The 17,235-nt window shown below is 52.8% G+C and overlaps 1 protein-coding gene across 3 annotated transcripts in view; it reads right to left on the bottom strand.

Annotated features, from left to right (window-relative positions):
* Positions 1 to 17,235, bottom strand: part of DLG5 (discs large MAGUK scaffold protein 5) — a 127,400-nt gene that overhangs the window by 19,489 nt on the left and 90,676 nt on the right. Inside the window, exons 14-25 of one of the 3 annotated variants that reach the window (XM_030334948.1) lie at positions 14,490 to 14,582; positions 12,466 to 12,561; positions 11,542 to 11,739; positions 10,654 to 10,777; positions 10,159 to 10,303; positions 8,139 to 8,251; positions 7,388 to 7,477; positions 6,951 to 7,101; positions 3,108 to 3,270; positions 2,871 to 3,004; positions 2,046 to 2,192; positions 564 to 747 (exon numbers count right to left, since the gene is read on the bottom strand). In XM_030334948.1, the coding sequence (XP_030190808.1) occupies positions 564 to 747; positions 2,046 to 2,192; positions 2,871 to 3,004; positions 3,108 to 3,270; positions 6,951 to 7,101; positions 7,388 to 7,477; positions 8,139 to 8,251; positions 10,159 to 10,303; positions 10,654 to 10,777; positions 11,542 to 11,739; positions 12,466 to 12,561; positions 14,490 to 14,582 (1,638 nt within the window). Of the gene's footprint in view, positions 1 to 563; positions 748 to 2,045; positions 2,193 to 2,870; positions 3,005 to 3,107; positions 3,271 to 6,950; positions 7,102 to 7,387; positions 7,478 to 8,138; positions 8,252 to 10,158; positions 10,304 to 10,653; positions 10,778 to 11,541; positions 12,562 to 14,489; positions 14,583 to 17,235 lie in introns of all 3 variants that reach the window. The other 2 variants (XM_030334944.1, XM_030334946.1) reach the window with 2 other exon arrangements.

Raw genomic sequence — 17,235 nt, 5'->3', positions numbered from 1 at the left:
GCGGCCTGGGTACCCATGAGTGGGCAGTTGTGGGACAAGGCAGAGATTTAAGATCCCCTCAACTGGGAATCTGCCTGCCTCACCTCTGCAGGTAAGGCCTAGTCCTCTGCCCAGAGGCAGTCTGGACCTGCCAGTCCTCTGCCAATGTCCGCCCTGCCCTCAACAGCTTCTCCCAGGAGAGACCCTGTGCCAGTTCCCCAGCAAGTAAGGGTTATAAAACATGGCACTTTATCTCACTCGTGCTACTTGTGTCTTTGAACACCTATGAGCCCTCTCCCCCATCAAAGGGGAGACCCAGCCAGAGGGAGAAGACACTCCATCAGACCACAGTCCTGCTGCTCACACAGCAGAGCATCCTGACTCCTGCTTCCCTCCCGACACCAGCGCCCAAGCCAGGGCCCTGCCCACATCCCTGTGACCCACCCCGAGGATCCTCAAAGCATTCAACAGGGGGCACCAGACAAGAAGCTGTGCTCTCTGCCTCCTGGGCCACTTGAGATCACAAGAGTCCAGAGGTGTGGGCAGAGAAGGGCGGGCCTGCTGCTCGGCAGCCCAGAACTCACCTCAAGGATGAGGTCTCCTGGCACAAGGCCATCGGGGCCCTTGGCAGGACTATCATCCTCCACCTCAGCCACAAACACCCCGTGCAGGTTCCCTCCACATAAATGCACGCCAAGCTCCAGCTGGGACTTTTTGATGAAGACAAGTCTCGGCTCTGGGGTCTTCTTGTTGGCTTCTCCCACCATCCTTTTGGTTAGGAAAATAAAGTTCCTCAATCGCACACGGTGGGGAGCAGGGCATGAACGACCAAACAGGCTAATGACTGGACAGTTTTCCGCTCACTCCATGAGGTTTCAGAACCACTGGGAGCTGACAGGTGGTCCCATCTGGGTTCTGGTTCTAGTGACTTGGTTTACAGGCCGGCTGCTGGGGTTTGTAGAGGTGAAAACGTGGCCCCCACTTGAGAAAACGAGCTGGGGATCGAGTAGAAATCAACACCCCTACTTCTTGGCCCAGCTGCCAGCCGAGCGCCATAGGCAGCGTCTCTCCCCACCTGGACAGCACGTGTTCTCCTGACCTTGTTCTGCCAGAACTGAGAGCCGGTCTCATGGTTCAGGGCACAAAACAAACCATTCACCAATGTTTACTGAGCAGCTTCTATGGCCCAGAGACCATGCTAAACCATGAAGAGAGGGCCCCTTGCCATCAAGGAACTCACAATGTAGAAGGGAGACTGAGTGCCAGCAAACTGAGTGGAGGCAACACAACAGTGCCTGTCACCGATGAGGGGGCCCCAGGGGACAGGCCGGCTATGATTACTGCAGACAGGTTCCAGCGAGATGGACCCAGGACAGAGGACAGAGGTGGCTGCATCCTGGGTGAGGCCGGGGCTTGGTCAAGGGGATGGCTCTGTCCAGAACTACAGCATGACTGCCATGTGCCCTGGCCCCGTGGCCCTCTCCCCATCTTCCCTCTGGATCCTGCTGCTACACAAAAGTTGACCCCCTCCTACTGTCCCCTCTCCACGCCCACCACTTGCGTGGCTAACCCCTGCTCACCCTGAACATTTCAACTTAACTATCACAGCTCCCTGTCACACTCTCACTGACTGCTCCGTCATGGCCCATAGTGGCTCTCCCAGCACATGCTGCACATGCCTGGACACCTGCCTGTCACCCTCTAAACCGCGGTTCCCTGGGGGCGACTGCTGGTGATGGCCACAGCCCAGGTCCTGGTTGGGTGTTGACTGTGGAATTCTGTCTAAAGACAGTCAGAAAACGAGTAGATGAAAAAAGGAAGAAGGAAAGGAGGCAGAGCTAAGAACAAGTCAATGAGAAAAAAGGAGAAAAACAAGAAAGTGAGGAAAGGTCGGGACGGTGGGAGGAAGAAGGAATGGCACGCTTCCCATCCCAGATCCTGACAAGCTGCTCTGCGGTCTGCGGCACAGGGGGACGCCGGCAGGATGCGCTCAGGCCACAGCGATGGCTGCCTGTCCACCCCACCGGGCCGGGGAGCAGATGCGGGAACAGCACACATTTGCTGACCTGGAACTGGGGGTGCTCTGCTTGGCCGGGGGGGCACCAGGGCCCTCGTCCTGCTCCATCAGCGGGTCGATGACAGAGGGATGCTCCGGGCTGGTGGCACTGCTGCCCTGGAGAGTGGAGTGAGCGCCGACAGGGTCCAGGTGGGAGCTGGGGACCGAGGTCAGGAAGAGTAAGGAAAGGCACACAGTCCTCAGCCGTCCCCAGCCACCCACTCTCTGGCGGGGACCAGGGCTGGGCTGTGAACAGAGACTGGGTCACATGGCTCTGAGCCCTGAGAAGAGTAGCTCTCCTGGGAGCCTGGACTCGGGTCATCCACCCGACAGGATCTGTCTTCTCCTCCCCACCCGTCCTCAACCAGGGGGTCCTCTCTGAAGGTGTCGGCCTGGGGACACACACATTCACTGTGTTTGCACATCCTGCCCCCTTCGCTGAGTTGCGCAGTGCTGCATGGCAGGGGCAGGTTCTCCCCTTCTCTCACGTGCCCTGCAACCCACAGCTCGGGGGCAGAGACAGGAAGCGTCTGCTCGGGGACTGAGGGCCAGAACACTCTGCATGAGAATCCCGCCCCCAGGGCCTCAGCTCCTGGCTACCACACACCTGTGTGGGGCTTCCTGCTGCACCGGGGGACCCAGCCACATGCTTCCAAACCCACACCTCAGGTATCCTACTTCACATCCTCCCCCTATATGTCCTTCTCCCCAAGTCCAGGGCTGGCCAACTCCCCTCTTACGGCAACTGAACGGCCCAGAACATACAGCTAGCACCTTGGCTGCACCCTCTCTCCTCCCCCAGCCCAGATGGCCCTCGTAGAGGCCAGACCCTCACCTGGACCGAGAGTGGCAGCTGAGCTGGTGCATATGTGGGTTGTACTGGGCCAGAATGGTGATAGTGTCACACTGCTGTCCAATGATGAGCCGGGCCTGTTGCTCCGTGGCACTCCGCAGGTTTATGCCATTGAACTAGGAAACAAGCAGAGCACGCTTGGTGATGTGGTGGGGGGTGGGGACCGGGGGAGGAAGGGCGGAGGGAAGAACAAAGTGCAGAAGGCCAGCTCCCACTTACCTCAAGTAACTGATCCCCATACTCGAGGCCAGCCTGGTGGGCGATGCTTCCCCCAGTCACCTTGGAGACGTAGACCCCGCCCTTCTCTCCACTCACGATGGAGATGCCCAGAGGCTCCGAGCCCTTCTGCAGCTTGACGTGGCGTGGCTCCTCCACATAGGGCCTTGGAAGAGAGCCAACAGTTGTGGGGACTCAAACACAAAGGAAAGGGATGGGGAAAATCTGAAGTCGGGCATGCAACTGGCTACGCAGAAAGGGCCAGGGATCGCCAGGTGCTCCTATAATGACGCAGCTGGATGAAAACACAATGACCCCATTTTGTATGGCAGTGATACACATTCCCACAACCTCATGCAATATAAGCACGACACCCCCAAATGGACACAGAAGCACCCAGTCCCAAAGACACAAAGAATGGGCCATGTGAATTATAAACACTGATATAGCAGGTAAAAAGCGCGAAGTTTCATAACGTGAGAGTTGCCTCAACAGAATGTGCAATTTACAAACCCCAGTGGGGTCCCAAGATGCCCCAGGAGGAAAAGAAATGGCTCCTGTGATGACAGTCACCCAGAAGAAACAATATAAAGTATCACTTTTTATATTTACCAGTATATAGGGTGATGTACAATGATCATGGAAATTAAGCCGCGGCAAACCCAAGCCATTAAAAAGGGAGCAGGGAGGCTCGGAGCAAGGCGGTGACCATGCACTTGCTGGCCCGGGGGCAGCCGTCCACCGTGCCAAGGGCACGAGGGGGCTCAGGCGGGGGCCTCATGTCAGGCCAACCTCAGACTCCTCAGGGAGGAAAACCTGGGCCTGGTGGCCACGGGCAGTCTCAGGAGGGATCTGTGGTGGTGAAGACATCTGGAAGGTGTAAAAAGTTAGAAAGAAAAGAGGGATGCTCAGAGAAGGATGACAGACGCCTGGAACCTAACGGAGAGAAAGATGGCCACGTGATGCCAAATCATCCCATGAGGACTGTGCTGTCCTAAGCTCTTCCTCTCGGGACAAAACCGCAGCCAAAGGTCCAGGGAGGAGCCAGCTGGAGCACCACATCCTTGGGCTCCCCTCCAGAGCACGTGGGTGGGGGCAGACTCACAGACCGTGACAGACTGCCGGACAGACCGGCAGGCCGCTGAGCCACCCTACCCCTGCCACCTAGAGGCACAGTAGTCTCTCCAGCACAGCGGGCCTCGGGCTGGGACCCCACGGCCCAGGGCTCAGTCCTCTGGCGATCTGAGATCACAATCCTTCTTGACTCATCCCTTCACCTTCCCTGCCCTCTCCTCCTCCCAAACTCACCCAGCCGCAATGCCCTCCCTGACCCTGCAGCTCAGACACCTCAGTCCCTGGCTTGCACCCGTGGTCACTTCCAGACGCAACACGTATCAGAGCACCAGCAGTCTGGAGTTATAAGAAACCTTATCCAGCAGCCACCACACCATCCGCACACCCCCAGCCAGCCTCGGAGGACAGCACAGCAGGTGCGGGCAGATCTCGTTTCTGGTCTGGGCTCCTCATCCCCTGCTGATCACCCTTCCTGTGTTCCACCTCCAAAACATACTTCTATCTCAAAAAAGCAGGAGGTAAGAGCCATATAACAGAAGGCACAAAGCCATTATGAACGATGAGTCAGGATTTGCCGACACGGAAAGACACAGAAGGCACACACTGCATGAGCACACAGGTGGGTGTAATCCTATTTACATAAACCTGTACATGTACACGTGTCTCCTCACGCATGGAGACGTCTCTATGAAGGACCCTACCAAGATGCTAACAATGGCACCTCTAAGTGAGGGACTTGAGGTGATCCTTACTTTTTCATCCCCTTAATGATCTAAGTTTCTTACAGTAGGCACAAGAGTTTTCTCAGAATAAGGCTGCGTTGTGAAAGAGATTAACAAAGCATACTTCACGATATAACAAATACTTTGAAGCAAGTATTTCTATATGGAAAATACAAATAAAACATGCCTTTAAACAATGTACATCACACACTTAACAGAAGGGAAACAGCAACCGAATCTTCAGTTGAGGAGATTACATGTGACTTCTCTTCCACTTTTCTATTTCCCCCATTTTCTATAATAAGAAGTTATAGGATAATGCACTTTAGAATCAGGGGAAAGAGGCTGCTTTTTCTTCAGTCAGGCTACACATGCTAAATTTCATGCCTCCAACTAGAGCACCATGCAGGCAGGAATGTGGACACTTTTCTCTCCCCAGAGCAGTGCCCAGTTCTCTGTACGCTACAGGAACTGAGGGGATACCCGACTACAGGTGACAAGGCCCTTTCTGCTTCCAGGGAACTCACTTCAGTTGTCACCTAGTTTCTCAATGACCTAAGCTGGACTTAGGTAAAACCACCCACCAGACCCAGGACTTAGTGCAGGTTAGTGCTCCTGTGTATGTGTCACATGGGCGGGACACTCCCACATGAACCGTACATGCTTCTTCTGTGGGCCGAGGTGCGTTGGCGTTTAGGTATACTTCTGTGCTCCAGTTAGTATGTGCCAGGTTCTTAGGTTACTTGTTAGGTTGTCTTACAAATTCAGATTTTCAAGTCAAAGGACTTTCCTAATGCTGGGCCCACCCTGCAGGGTCTCTTCCGAGGCTCACAGTGACAAGCGCCCTCAGCATTTTGGATTTGAGGGGAACGAGAGTGGCTCTGTTGCTTTTAAGTGATTCAATAAAGCCAAGTTTGAGTTTCATCAGATCTTCTGAAGGTTTAGGATCTGGATAGGACCTCTTCACTATAAGTATGACCTGGTAAATTCTACTGTGAAGAACAAGAGAGTTGGGTGAGGTGTGCAGAGCTTGTCGGGGGAGTGAGGGACCCCTCAGAGGAAGCATGTCTGGACTGATACCAGCCTTAAGTTAACCTGAAACCTCAGCCGATTGGCCAGCATTTTACAATAAACCAATAAATGGCTAAGCTATACTTCTGTGCTTTATGTATGTTTTCTTCTGTGTATATTTTATTTCACAATAAAAAGCTCAGTGGGGGCCACCTGGTGGCTCAATCGGTTAAGCGTCTGACTCTAGATTTCGGCTCAAGTCATGATCTCACACAGTTCGTGAGATCGAGCCCCAAGTCGGGTTCTGCGCTGACACTGCGGAGCCTGCTTGGGATTCTCTCTCCCTCTGCCTCTGCCCCTCCCCTGCTCAAATGTGCATGAGCACTCTTTCTCTCTCTCTCTCTCTCTCAAAATAAATTAATTACTTAATTAAAAAAAAAAAAGCCTGGGAATGAGGGGGCAAGCGATGCAGGTGTGTCCTGAGGCCAAAAAGCAAAGAGTAAGGATGGGACCTGATTCTAATAAAGGTGGGCTGGCCACCAATCACGTGACCACAGACCCATCACTCCAACCTCTGGCCTCAGGTTCCTTATCTGTAAAACAGAGCCAATAATGATGACGACGGTGATAATGATGCTCATGGGGTCACTGTGAGCATTTCCTGACTTGTGACACGGAAGTGCTTCATCAAGGGCCAGGGAAGCAGTGAATGGTGCCACTGCATCGTCACCACCAGGTGGTCCAGTATCACTTGCTGCAGCTCACCACCTCTCGTGGACACTCAGTGGAAGCAGCCTATCTGGCCCTCACTTTGCCCCCTACGCATACCTGCCCACTCTTGGCACTCCGTGGCAGGGCTTCCTGGTGAAGCTTTGGGGCAACACACCAGAGAACGCTAGGTGACCCAAAGCAGCCTGGCCCTGGGATTGACCCTGTCAGAACCCTCCCACACCTGCTGCCTCTCCCAACAAGCCCCGCCCCCTGCGGGGACACACCGCCCACTGCCATGCCCACGGCACGGATGCCCGGTCCCGCTCACCGGTCTTTTCTCCGTTCCCCGAGGGCCGTGGGGTTGACGGCAATCCTGGGCAACGTGGAGGCTGAGGTCTGGGACTGGCTACATGAGGACAGGGTGTCGATGTTCAGGGGTGACTGGGGAGGCGTGCTGCACTCAGAATGTGACAACGAACCTGCCGGGAGAGGTGCAAAGTAATTCGGACATCTCCGTTCTCCTGTAGCTGAGACCAAGAGGGAGACGTGATCCAGGCACATGGTTGGCTCCACACCATGGCCACACCACATGGTCTCGAATTTAGGTGCTGGGCTCTGCGTGGCCTCTCTATCCCCCATGTCACCAGGCCTAAGGCATGCACGGACTGGCTGGGATGAGGAAGAGGTTGCCCGCTGCACCCAGACATCGCACACAATGAGGCTGGAGTCAGCTAGCAGGAGAGGAGGGGAATGCTGAGTCCTCACCTCTGTCGGAGCCCACAACAGACCGTGGGTATCTTGGTGTCGAAGGGATTTTAATGCGTTCCGCCTTGAACTGCAAGTTGCTCGAAGACCCTGTGGTTCCACAAGGGGACAAAACTTCAGGGCTGTGATTTAACACCACCCCTTGCTCCTTCACCACCCCTTCAGTAGTTAGGAAAGAGGCACAGTCAGGACAAATGCAAAGCAGGCCCTGCTACTTACCCCTGAGGGTGCCTAAATGTGAAACGGTCTAGGAAAGCAGATATTAACACCCAGTATTTGAGTAAACTGCGGGCCTGGACCGCTCCAGAGCAGAATCCCACAAATCTCACTCCTAGCCCTGGACAAGGACAGTAACCCAAGTGACAGAGGGGACTGCTTGTCTCCACCCCACATGGCTAGAAGCAACACCACTGGAATGCCTATGTGAGGGAACTGCCAGTCTCTCTCTCTGGGTTCCATTTCCCACAAGTGAGCAGTGATACAAACCCCCAGAATCGCTGACAGGCTCAGGGACAGAGAGCAAGGCTCGTGGGCCATGGGTCACCTGGAACAACCACGTGGCTGCTAGGGAAGGCCTAAGAGACACAGAAGGCTAAGGGAGATGACTCTGAGTGCAATGTGGAGCCAACCTCAGCCCCAGGAGCAGAGAAGGGCCCATGGGGGCAGGCCACCGGGAGGCCTGGCCACAAGGATGCAGGCAGAGAGGAAAACAGGCCCCACTAAGGTGAGAAGGTTCCAGTGGCACAGTTACCAAGGCGGGCGCTGGAGGGCAGAGAGTTGGACCCATGAGAGGTTCTCATCTCTGAGTAGTCGCTGCCAGTCCTGTGGCTCAGATCCAGGCTCAGGCGTCCCTGGTGCTGGACGCTGCAAGAGAAGCAGACAGGTGAGGCATCAGGAGAAGACCAGGACCAGACCTAGCCGCTGGGGAGAAACAAGCGGCGGGCCTGGCCCAACACATCCCTGAGCCCACAGAAGGGAGGCCCAGAAGCCACCTGCCATTAGCTGGGGACAACAGACTGCCATACCCAGAGGCGGCACCCAGCGAGGGTCCTGCCTACAGAGAAAGGGCTGTGAAGGTAGAGGAGTGGCATACTCACTTTGGCCCTGGACCAGGACTGGGCTCTACCGGGAAAAAACAGGCTCAGAATCCTGTCTGTGCCCAGAGAAGTGGTGTCTCTCCTCCAGGATGGGTGGGGGAGGCTGGATGGGCACCAAGGACCTTGGAGAGGAACCTATATACCTCACTCAGGACAGCTGCCTAGGACGCTGGAGGGCAGAGAGCCCAGGCATCACCCATATCAGGGGCCTCCAATCAGGCCCAACAGTGTCCTTTTCTAGCTATGTAATGAGACCATCTCTCTTTCCAGCCTAAAGCCTAAACTAGGAAAAACTCCAAACGTTGCATCATGGCTACAGGCTCTACAGGATCTGTGCCCTATAACCTGTGCTCTTCTCCTGATTCACCGTACCCGTGCCAAGCTCCCCACTCTGTGCCAGCCTACTGCACTGTTCCCAGGTGCCTGGGCTGTGGCTCCTATGGCCCTCCTTCCTGGAGACTCCACCCAGGTCTTATGTAGCTGACCTCATCTCAGCCTCTGGATCCCGGTAGCATCCCCACTCTGCCCCCACCGCAGGGCCCTCCCGCCCACCCAATCTAACTGTCCACCCTCTTCCAAGTCACAGCCTAGCTGGTCGCTCCGTTTTGCGGTCTTCAGAGCTACTCAACATCACCTGGTATCACTCTGTTCATTTTTCTCTCTGCCTCCCACACGCCAACATAAAGGCCACATGAAAAGAAGCTCACTGGTTTAGTCCTCCACTGTATAGTCTCCTGGAACTAGTACAGTCCATGCCACACAGTAGGTGCAAAATTAAAACCTGTCAAACAACCGAATGAAGGAATGGGTGACCCTGAGCCAGTCCATTCACTTTTTAAGGCTCAGTCTCCTCATCTATACACCAGAGACAACAACAGTCCTTAGCTCACAAGGTCACTGTGGCAATTACAAGAGATGAGGTTTGTTTGTTTTCTTTTTAATTTTTTTTTTAACGTTTATTTATTTTTGAGAGATACAGAGACAGAGTGCAAGCGGGGGAACGGCAGAAAGAGAGGGAGACACAGAATCCGAAGCAGGCTCCAGGCTCTGGGCTGTCAGCACAGAGCCCGACGTGGGGTTCGAACTCATGAACCGTGAGATCATGACCTGAGCCGAAGTCGGACGCCTAACCTACTGAGCCACCCAGGCACCCCAAAAGAGACGAGGTTTAAATGGTCTGGCACAGTGCCTGGCATGTGAGCACTTAAGCACCAGCTGCCATCACTCTCTCTTTAAATGCCTTTTCTTTTTTTTACAGAGAGAGAGAGAGAGAAAGACAGACAGACAGACAGACAGAGAGAGAACCAGCAGGGGAGGGGCAGAGAGAGAGGGGGGTACAGATGACCCAAAGCAGGCTCTGTGCTGACAGCAGAGAGCCCGACGTGGGGCTTGAACCCATGAACCATGAGATTACGACCTGAGCCGAAGGTGAATGCTTAACTGACTAAGCCACACAGGCGCCCTTTAAATGTCTTTTCAAGCTTCTTGTTGGTGAATGAAGAGAGCACCCTTAAAGTTCACTCCTCCTGGGGTCCCAGCGCTGCTCTAACCAGCCCCTTCTCAGCTTGGCAGGGACGCTTCTCTGCCCATGGGCTACTCTGTGCACCAGTAGCTTTTTGTGCACACGGATTTGGCCGGCTGGCGTGCAGGTAAGTGGGGGGTGACTTCACATACCTGGGGTGCAAACCCTGGGGGCCAACCTCTCTGGGCACAGGCGGAGAGCTGCATGGGCCGACCCTGTGGCTACGCACAGTGTAGATGGGGTTCCTCAGGATGGAGCTCACAGTGGTGCTCGGGGTCATACTCCGGGGAACAGTACCTAGAAATGGACTGGGTAAGAACAATCACCCCAAAGCAACCAGCCTGCCCCAGACCTGTGCAAACTATTGGCTTTCTGCATCTGTAAAATGGGAGAACTCACTTTATGGCTTCCTATTTCCCAAGCTGCTATGGGGAGGTGGTCTGAAAAGCTAAGAAATGTCCCTGATAGAAGATTAAACATCTCAGAGAGGGGAAGTCATTGCTAGATCTTTGGACCTCAGGGCTGAGGACACACAGCAGCATCCTGACATGACTGATTCCACTCTCCCTGGGAGAGTGCTCAAACAGATCTCATACAGGGCCCTGCGAGCCCACCATGGACCCTCCTCCCCAGCCCCAACAACTCACCCACAGACGCCCTGCCAGGGTAGAATGGGGGGTTGCTGTGCCTGCTGGGGTGCCCTGGTGAGTAAGGGGACCATTCCTGAAGCTCTGGGCAGAGTTCTCCACCGGCCGGGACACACTTCTGCTCCTGCAGGGTCAAAGATGAGAGACAGTGGCTGGAAATGGAAATGCACAGGCATCTGCAAGTCTGTCCCCTACGTGCTAGCTCTCCCACTCGGACACATGACGGGACAGTTGGGAGAGGTCACTGCTCATTCATGTTGCCTTACACACCTGGAAGGGAAGAACCTCCTTCAAAACTACTCTGGAAGAAAACCCCAGAGAAAGAATCCATTCTCTCGAGTAAACAAATAATGTGCAGGAGGTGGAATGCACAGGTGCCTCTGGCACAGATGTGACAGCTCCTCAAAACATGCATGCCTGTGCCAGGGTCTTTGTCCGCAGAAAGTGGCATGGATCTGTTCTCCAGCTCACAGCAATCGCTCCCATCTGAAAATGACTACAATACCCACACAAACAAGCTGGCCGCCGCTTCCTGCTGCCGGCGACAGACTCACAAGTGCTGTCTTGGCTCCCAAGACCCTTCCAGGCAGGGCCATGTCACTCGCTTTTGTTGTGCAGTTCAAAAGCTTCTTGTTGGAAAAGCAAATCAAACACCACACCCAAGAAAGTGTTCCTGTCTTGGCATCATATGGCCACTAACATGCATGCCCCCTACGTTACTTTCCAATCTCCTAAGGAGGGCTCCTTCTCATGGCACCCACCAGGCACCCCATCCTGGAGTAGGTGCTTAGAACGAAGGCAAAGGAGCCAGGGCTGAACATGAAACTGGGGACACCGGTTCAGGGCCCCTCCCCACGCCTTCACCCCCACCCCAGGATTGAGCTCTACCTCCAGGAACTGAGCAGGAATCACTACTGGAGCCAGCTTGGGCCGGAAGCTGGGAGCTGACTTTGGACGACGGCGCTTCTGCCCCAGCTCGTCCATCTTCTGGGAGGTGAGGTCCCCGTCACAGGACTTCTTGGCAGGCAGATAGGAGGAGTCCCCGTCCCCTTCAGGGTAGTAGCTGGAAGCAATGCGGACTCTGGCCTTGCGAGGGGGTGAGGTGTGCGTGAGTTCCCCGGGGTCCACGCCAGGGGGCAGTGCGCTCGGGGGGCTGGCAGACGGGGAGCTGCCGACCAGAGTAGCCTCAGACTCGGAACTGGTTTCCAGTCTGTGCTGGAACTTAATGGAGTCGCTCCTCCTGGGAGGTTTTGGGGGCGTCAGAGGCCCCACCCTCTTAGAGGTCTGGGGAGAGTGAGCAGACCCAGGGCCTGGGAGCAGGTAGTCAATTTTGGGGGGAGTCTGGGGGCGTTTGAAAGTGTTAGGGTCAAAGATAGACTTTCTGTGCTTTGGTTTCTTATAAACAGAGAGCTTCTCGGGCCCTGCCGCGGAGCCGAGCACAGCCTTGGGCCAGGTCCCGCCGCTGCTGGAGCTCTCAGGTTCTGTCTTATCCAGAGGGGCCTCTGCCGCCCCGCAGGGGCCCCCCTCTGTGTCGAAGGGCAGCAGCGGTCGCCGGCTGCGCACATCCACCAGCCCGTAGCCACGCTCCCCAGAGGTGTCTGAGCGGAAGGAGCTGAGGCTGCGCTCGGACGCGCTGGGACAGGCCTGGGGGGAGACGGGAAAGGGTCCCGCAGGGAACGGCTTGTGCAGGAAAGAGCTGCTGCCTCCTGGGGGGCCCGGCTCCCTTCTCTCCTCCAGCCTGTCCGCATAGAAGATGTCCGTCTGCGTGGAGTTATTGTGCTGCAACAGACTCCGTTTATTCTGGGCCTGTACCTCGGTGCCGTGGGCTCGGATGCTCAGCATCTTATCAGAGTCCTTGATGTTCTCAAAGATGTTCTGGCCACTCCACGAGGAGCTCTGAGGGAACACCTGTGTGGGGGTTACAGGGAGTGAGAAATAGCGGGTAAGACCGCCGAGCCCGGTGCTGCCACCGAACGCCGCCCCCGCAGGGGCCACACACACCCCAGAGACTGATAGCGCGAGGCGCATGCGCACGCACACCTCTCCCTGACCGGCGCTCTCTGCTGGCCCGGCCGTGAACCCGCAGGAGAGAGGGACTTGGAGCGCTATCTGCAGTTTGCCTGCGCAGTGCCCTGCCTGTATTTCTCTTTTAATTGTCAAATGAAAAAGGATTCGTTACTAAAAATCTATATCGTGTAGCACATTCACATGATTTTAAATTATTCAGCAATAAAAAGAAATGAGCTACCAAGGCATGAGAAGACATGGAGCAAACTCAAATACGTATTACTAAGCAGAAGAAGCCAATCCAAAGAGGCTACATACTGTGTGATTCCAGCAATATGACATCCTGGACAAGGCAAAACTACGGAGACGGTATAAAGATCAGTGGTTGCAGGGGCTGGGTTGGGGGGGGGGGGGCGGGGTGGGAAGGAAGGGAGCACTAGGAGGAACACAGAAGATTTTTAGGGCAGTGAAACTATTCTCTATGATACTATGATGTGGACACACACGTCCAAACCCACAGAATGTACAACACCAAGAGTGACTCCTCATTTCAGCTATGGACTTTAATACTATTACAGAGGCGCCTGGCTGGCTCCGTCGGTGGAGCATGTAACTCTTGATCTCAGGGTCGTAAGTTCCAGCCCCACATTGGGTGTAGAGATTACTAAAAAAAATAAACTTAAAAAAAATACTATTATATTAATATTGGCTCATCGATGGGGCATCTGGGTGGCTCAGTCAGTTAAGCGTCCAACTTCAGCTCAGGTCATGATCTCATGGTTCATGAGTTCGAGCCCTGCATTGGGCTCTGTGCTGACAGCTCAGAGCCTGGGGCCTGCTTCAGATTCTGTGTCTCCCTGTCTCTCTGCTCCTCCCCCACTCACTCTGTTTCTCAAAAAAATAAATAAACGTTTAAAATATATATGTCATATATACATCAATTCATAATTCATCAATTGCAACAAATGAACCCCATTAATGCAAGATGCTAACAGGGGAAGCAGAAGGGTTGGATATGAGAACTCTCTGTACTAGCTCAATTTTTCTATAAACCTGAAACTGCTCCAAAAAAGTCTATTAATTTTAAGATAATTAATTTTTAAAAACATCTCTCAGTGAAGTGGATGGGCCCACTTTTCTCAATCTCTATTATAAATCTTTTCAACTATGCAGAAAAGTTGAGAGAAAAATGTCCATAAACCCACTATTTAGATTCAACAGTATTTTACCAAACTGTATCTATCCATACTGCAGAACATTTGAAAGTGACAAATATTATGACATCCCACCCCTAACTACCTTAGCATGTCCCCTAAATAAGGTCATTTGCCTCTATAAACCCCAATACCATCACTGTACCCAGGAAAATCAAGTTCCTAAGATCATCTAATTATTTAGTCCAGATTTGAATGTCCCCCACTGTCCTCAAAATGTCCTTCATAGCTGTCTTGTTTTGTTTTTGTTTAACAAAATTCTTTTTAAGTTTATTTTGAGAGAGAGAACAGAGAAGAGACACAGAGAGAGGGAGACAGAGAATCCCAGGCAGGCTCTGTGCTGCAGCACAGAGCCCCATGCGGGACTCGAACCCACAAACCGTGAGATCATGACCTGAGCTGAAATCAAGAGTTGGATGCCTGACTCAGCCACTCAGTCGCCCCATTTTTGTTTTGAGACCAGGATCAGGGTTCATGCACATCCTGCACTCTGTAAATCAATACCCTTTATACAAGGATCCCAGGGATGCAGAGCAGCAGCTCGGGTGTAGGGAGCTGAGGTTTTGCCTGCCCCGCAGCCGATGAGAGCAGCTGGTGTGGGGCAGGGGCCCTTACCTTCAGGAGGGAGAGGGTCAGGGAGTCCTGGCAGCTACGTAGCAGAGATTCACACTCATTCAGAGACTTGTTGTCCAGGGCAATGCCATTGATCTAGGGCCAAACATAGAGCTTTGTCAGGCCCACCCCCAGCTCAGGGTCTCTGCCAGCCCATTCTGGACAGTGGGCCTGATTCTATACAAGTGGTGCCCAAGTCTGGAGTCAGCAAAGGAGAGACAGGCCCTCCCTGATGAAGGTCTGAGGAATCCAGTTTAGCGGCTTCCGAGGCAAAGAAAAGACGCAGCCTTACAATCACTTTCGGGGCATTGCTCTCGGGGCAAGCACTCTCGTGCTTGTCTGACTGGGACCAGAACACCAAGCATCCTGGGGGATCAACCAGGCTCCACTGCTGCCTGCTGTGTGACAAAGGACCACGGCTCAGAACTCCTTCACGTACAGAGTGGAAGATGAACATGCCTGCCCCCTGGGGCGGGAGGAGACTGAAGATGAGATCATGGTGTGAAAGGCCTTTGTGAACTGTTCACAAAGATTCTCACAATCCCTTAGGCCTGAACCTCTGTCCCCATTTCTCTCAGATGTGTCCCAATCTTTAAAACACACGTATGTGCAACCGTGAACGGTTAGCCTGGGGTGCCACCAGACCATGTGATACTGCTCAGCACAACAGGGACACACTGACGGGGCCCCCAGCCACCTGATGGATCTCATGGCACCATGCTTGGTGGAACAGCCCATCTCAAAGGCCACATACTGACTTAAATAATGTACTCAAGATGACAGAATTATACAGATGGAGAGCAAATTAACTGCCAGGTGTTATGTATGGGGGGTGTGGAGAGCAGGGTTGTGGATTTTCCTATAAAGGGGTAACAGGAGGGAAATCTTTGTTCCGGTGGAACAGCTCTGTAGCTCAAATTTTTTGCCACTTAAATCATGATAATAAAATGACATGGAAATAAACACAGACGGTTCCAATATCAATCACCTGGTTTTGATATTATATAGTCGTGCAAAACATAACCATTAGGGAAAACTGCATGAAGCACACATAGGACCTGCCTGCACTATCTTCACCACTTTATTTAGTTTTTAATACTATTTATTTAATATTGTAACTGAAGTATTTCTGTAATCATTTCAAAATCAAAAGTTAAAAAAAATAGGCAGAGTGATTATTTTGGAGTGGTGGATTAATTTGGTTGGGTTTTTTTCTTCATAATTTTCCACATCTTATCATTTTTCACAATGGCCATCTTGCTTTTAAATTCTGGCATCCCCCCCAAATCTGAAAAACACTGGCAAAGATGCAAAGCAATGCACTCCCCCACACACTGCAGGTGGGATCAAAAAGGCCACGATCTCCTTGACCACATGGGAAAAGATCATGTCAAATGCTAACTGCTTATGCCCACTGATCCGGCAATCCCCCACCCAGGAATTCACCCCGTGGGCCCCCATGAAGGGACAGAGCAACAGCCTTGCTGCACTGAAAAGGTGTCCTGTCTGCTGGTTAATGGCTTGAGCAGCTGCCCCTAAGGAATATGCAGTTACTGAAATGACCTAGGCAGATCTAAAGATGTAAATGCAGAAGAATCTCCAGGGCACGCTGTGGGAAACAAAAAATGAGGTTAGCAAGTGAGAATATTATGATCACACCTGGGAAGAGGGAACGGAAGGGTTAGGGTTAGGGTTAGGGTTAGGGTTAGGGTTAGGGTGAGGGGAAGGGAAGGGAAGGGAAGGGAAGGGAAGGGAAGGGAAGGGAAGTGAAGGGAGAAGAGAAGAGAGAAGATGGGAGAGAGGAGTGAGGAGAGAGGAGAGAGGAGAAGAGAAGAGAAGAGAAGAGAAGAGAAGAGAAGAGAAGAGAAGAGAAGAGAAAAAGGAAAAGAAAACAAAAGAGAAAACAAAAGAAAAAAGAGGGAGATATAAATGTTTTGAATATTTCTGAAAGAAAACAGAATAATGGGAACTGGTAGATGAGGAGTCTAGAACCACAGAAAAAGGTTATCATCATGTGCATCTTTTATACAGCTGGGATTGTGTGTGTGTGTGTGTGTGTGTGTGTGTGTGTGTGTGTCTTCGATCTTAATGAGTTAGTCAGAAATACTAAATTAGACTTCGTAATCTTACAGCATTTTGGGATTTGATCACCAGGGATGCCACTGGGTTTCCCCCAAAGGTCTGTGCACACAGGTAAAGTTCATGGCAGGGTGGTTTGCAATGGCAGAAACTCAAACAATGTATCTGTCCACAACAGGGGCATGCTTTAAACTACCGCACAACTGGGGCGCCTGGGTGGCGCAGTCGGTTAAGCATCCGACTTCAGCCAGGTCACGATCTCACGGTCCGTGAGTTCGAGCCCCGCGTCAGGCTCTGGGCTGATGGCTCAGAGCCTGGAGCCTGTTTCCGATTCTGTGTCTCCCTCTCTCTCTGCCCCTCCCCCGTTCATGCTCTGTCTCTCTCTGTCCCAAAAATAAATAAACGTTGAAAAAAAAAAAATTTATAAACTACCGCACAACTGAAAACCATGAGGTAGATAAAAGTAATGAGGATCAATTTGGTATCCATGATGTGGAATCGCAAAATGATTTGCTTAAAAAGCAAACAAAAACCTGGGGTGCCTGGGTGGCTCAGTTGGTTAAACATCTGACTTCAGCCCAGGTCATGATCTCACAGCTCATGAGTTCAAGCCCCATGTCGGGCTCTGTGCCGACAGCACGGAACCTAGAGCCTGCTTCAGATTCTGTGT

This window comes from Lynx canadensis, chromosome D2 (assembly GCF_007474595.2).
Source record: "Lynx canadensis isolate LIC74 chromosome D2, mLynCan4.pri.v2, whole genome shotgun sequence".
Classification (NCBI taxonomy): domain Eukaryota; kingdom Metazoa; phylum Chordata; class Mammalia; order Carnivora; family Felidae; genus Lynx; species Lynx canadensis.
The sequence above is the reverse complement of the archived record's forward strand: the minus strand, read 5'-3'. Positions and strand labels throughout refer to the sequence as shown.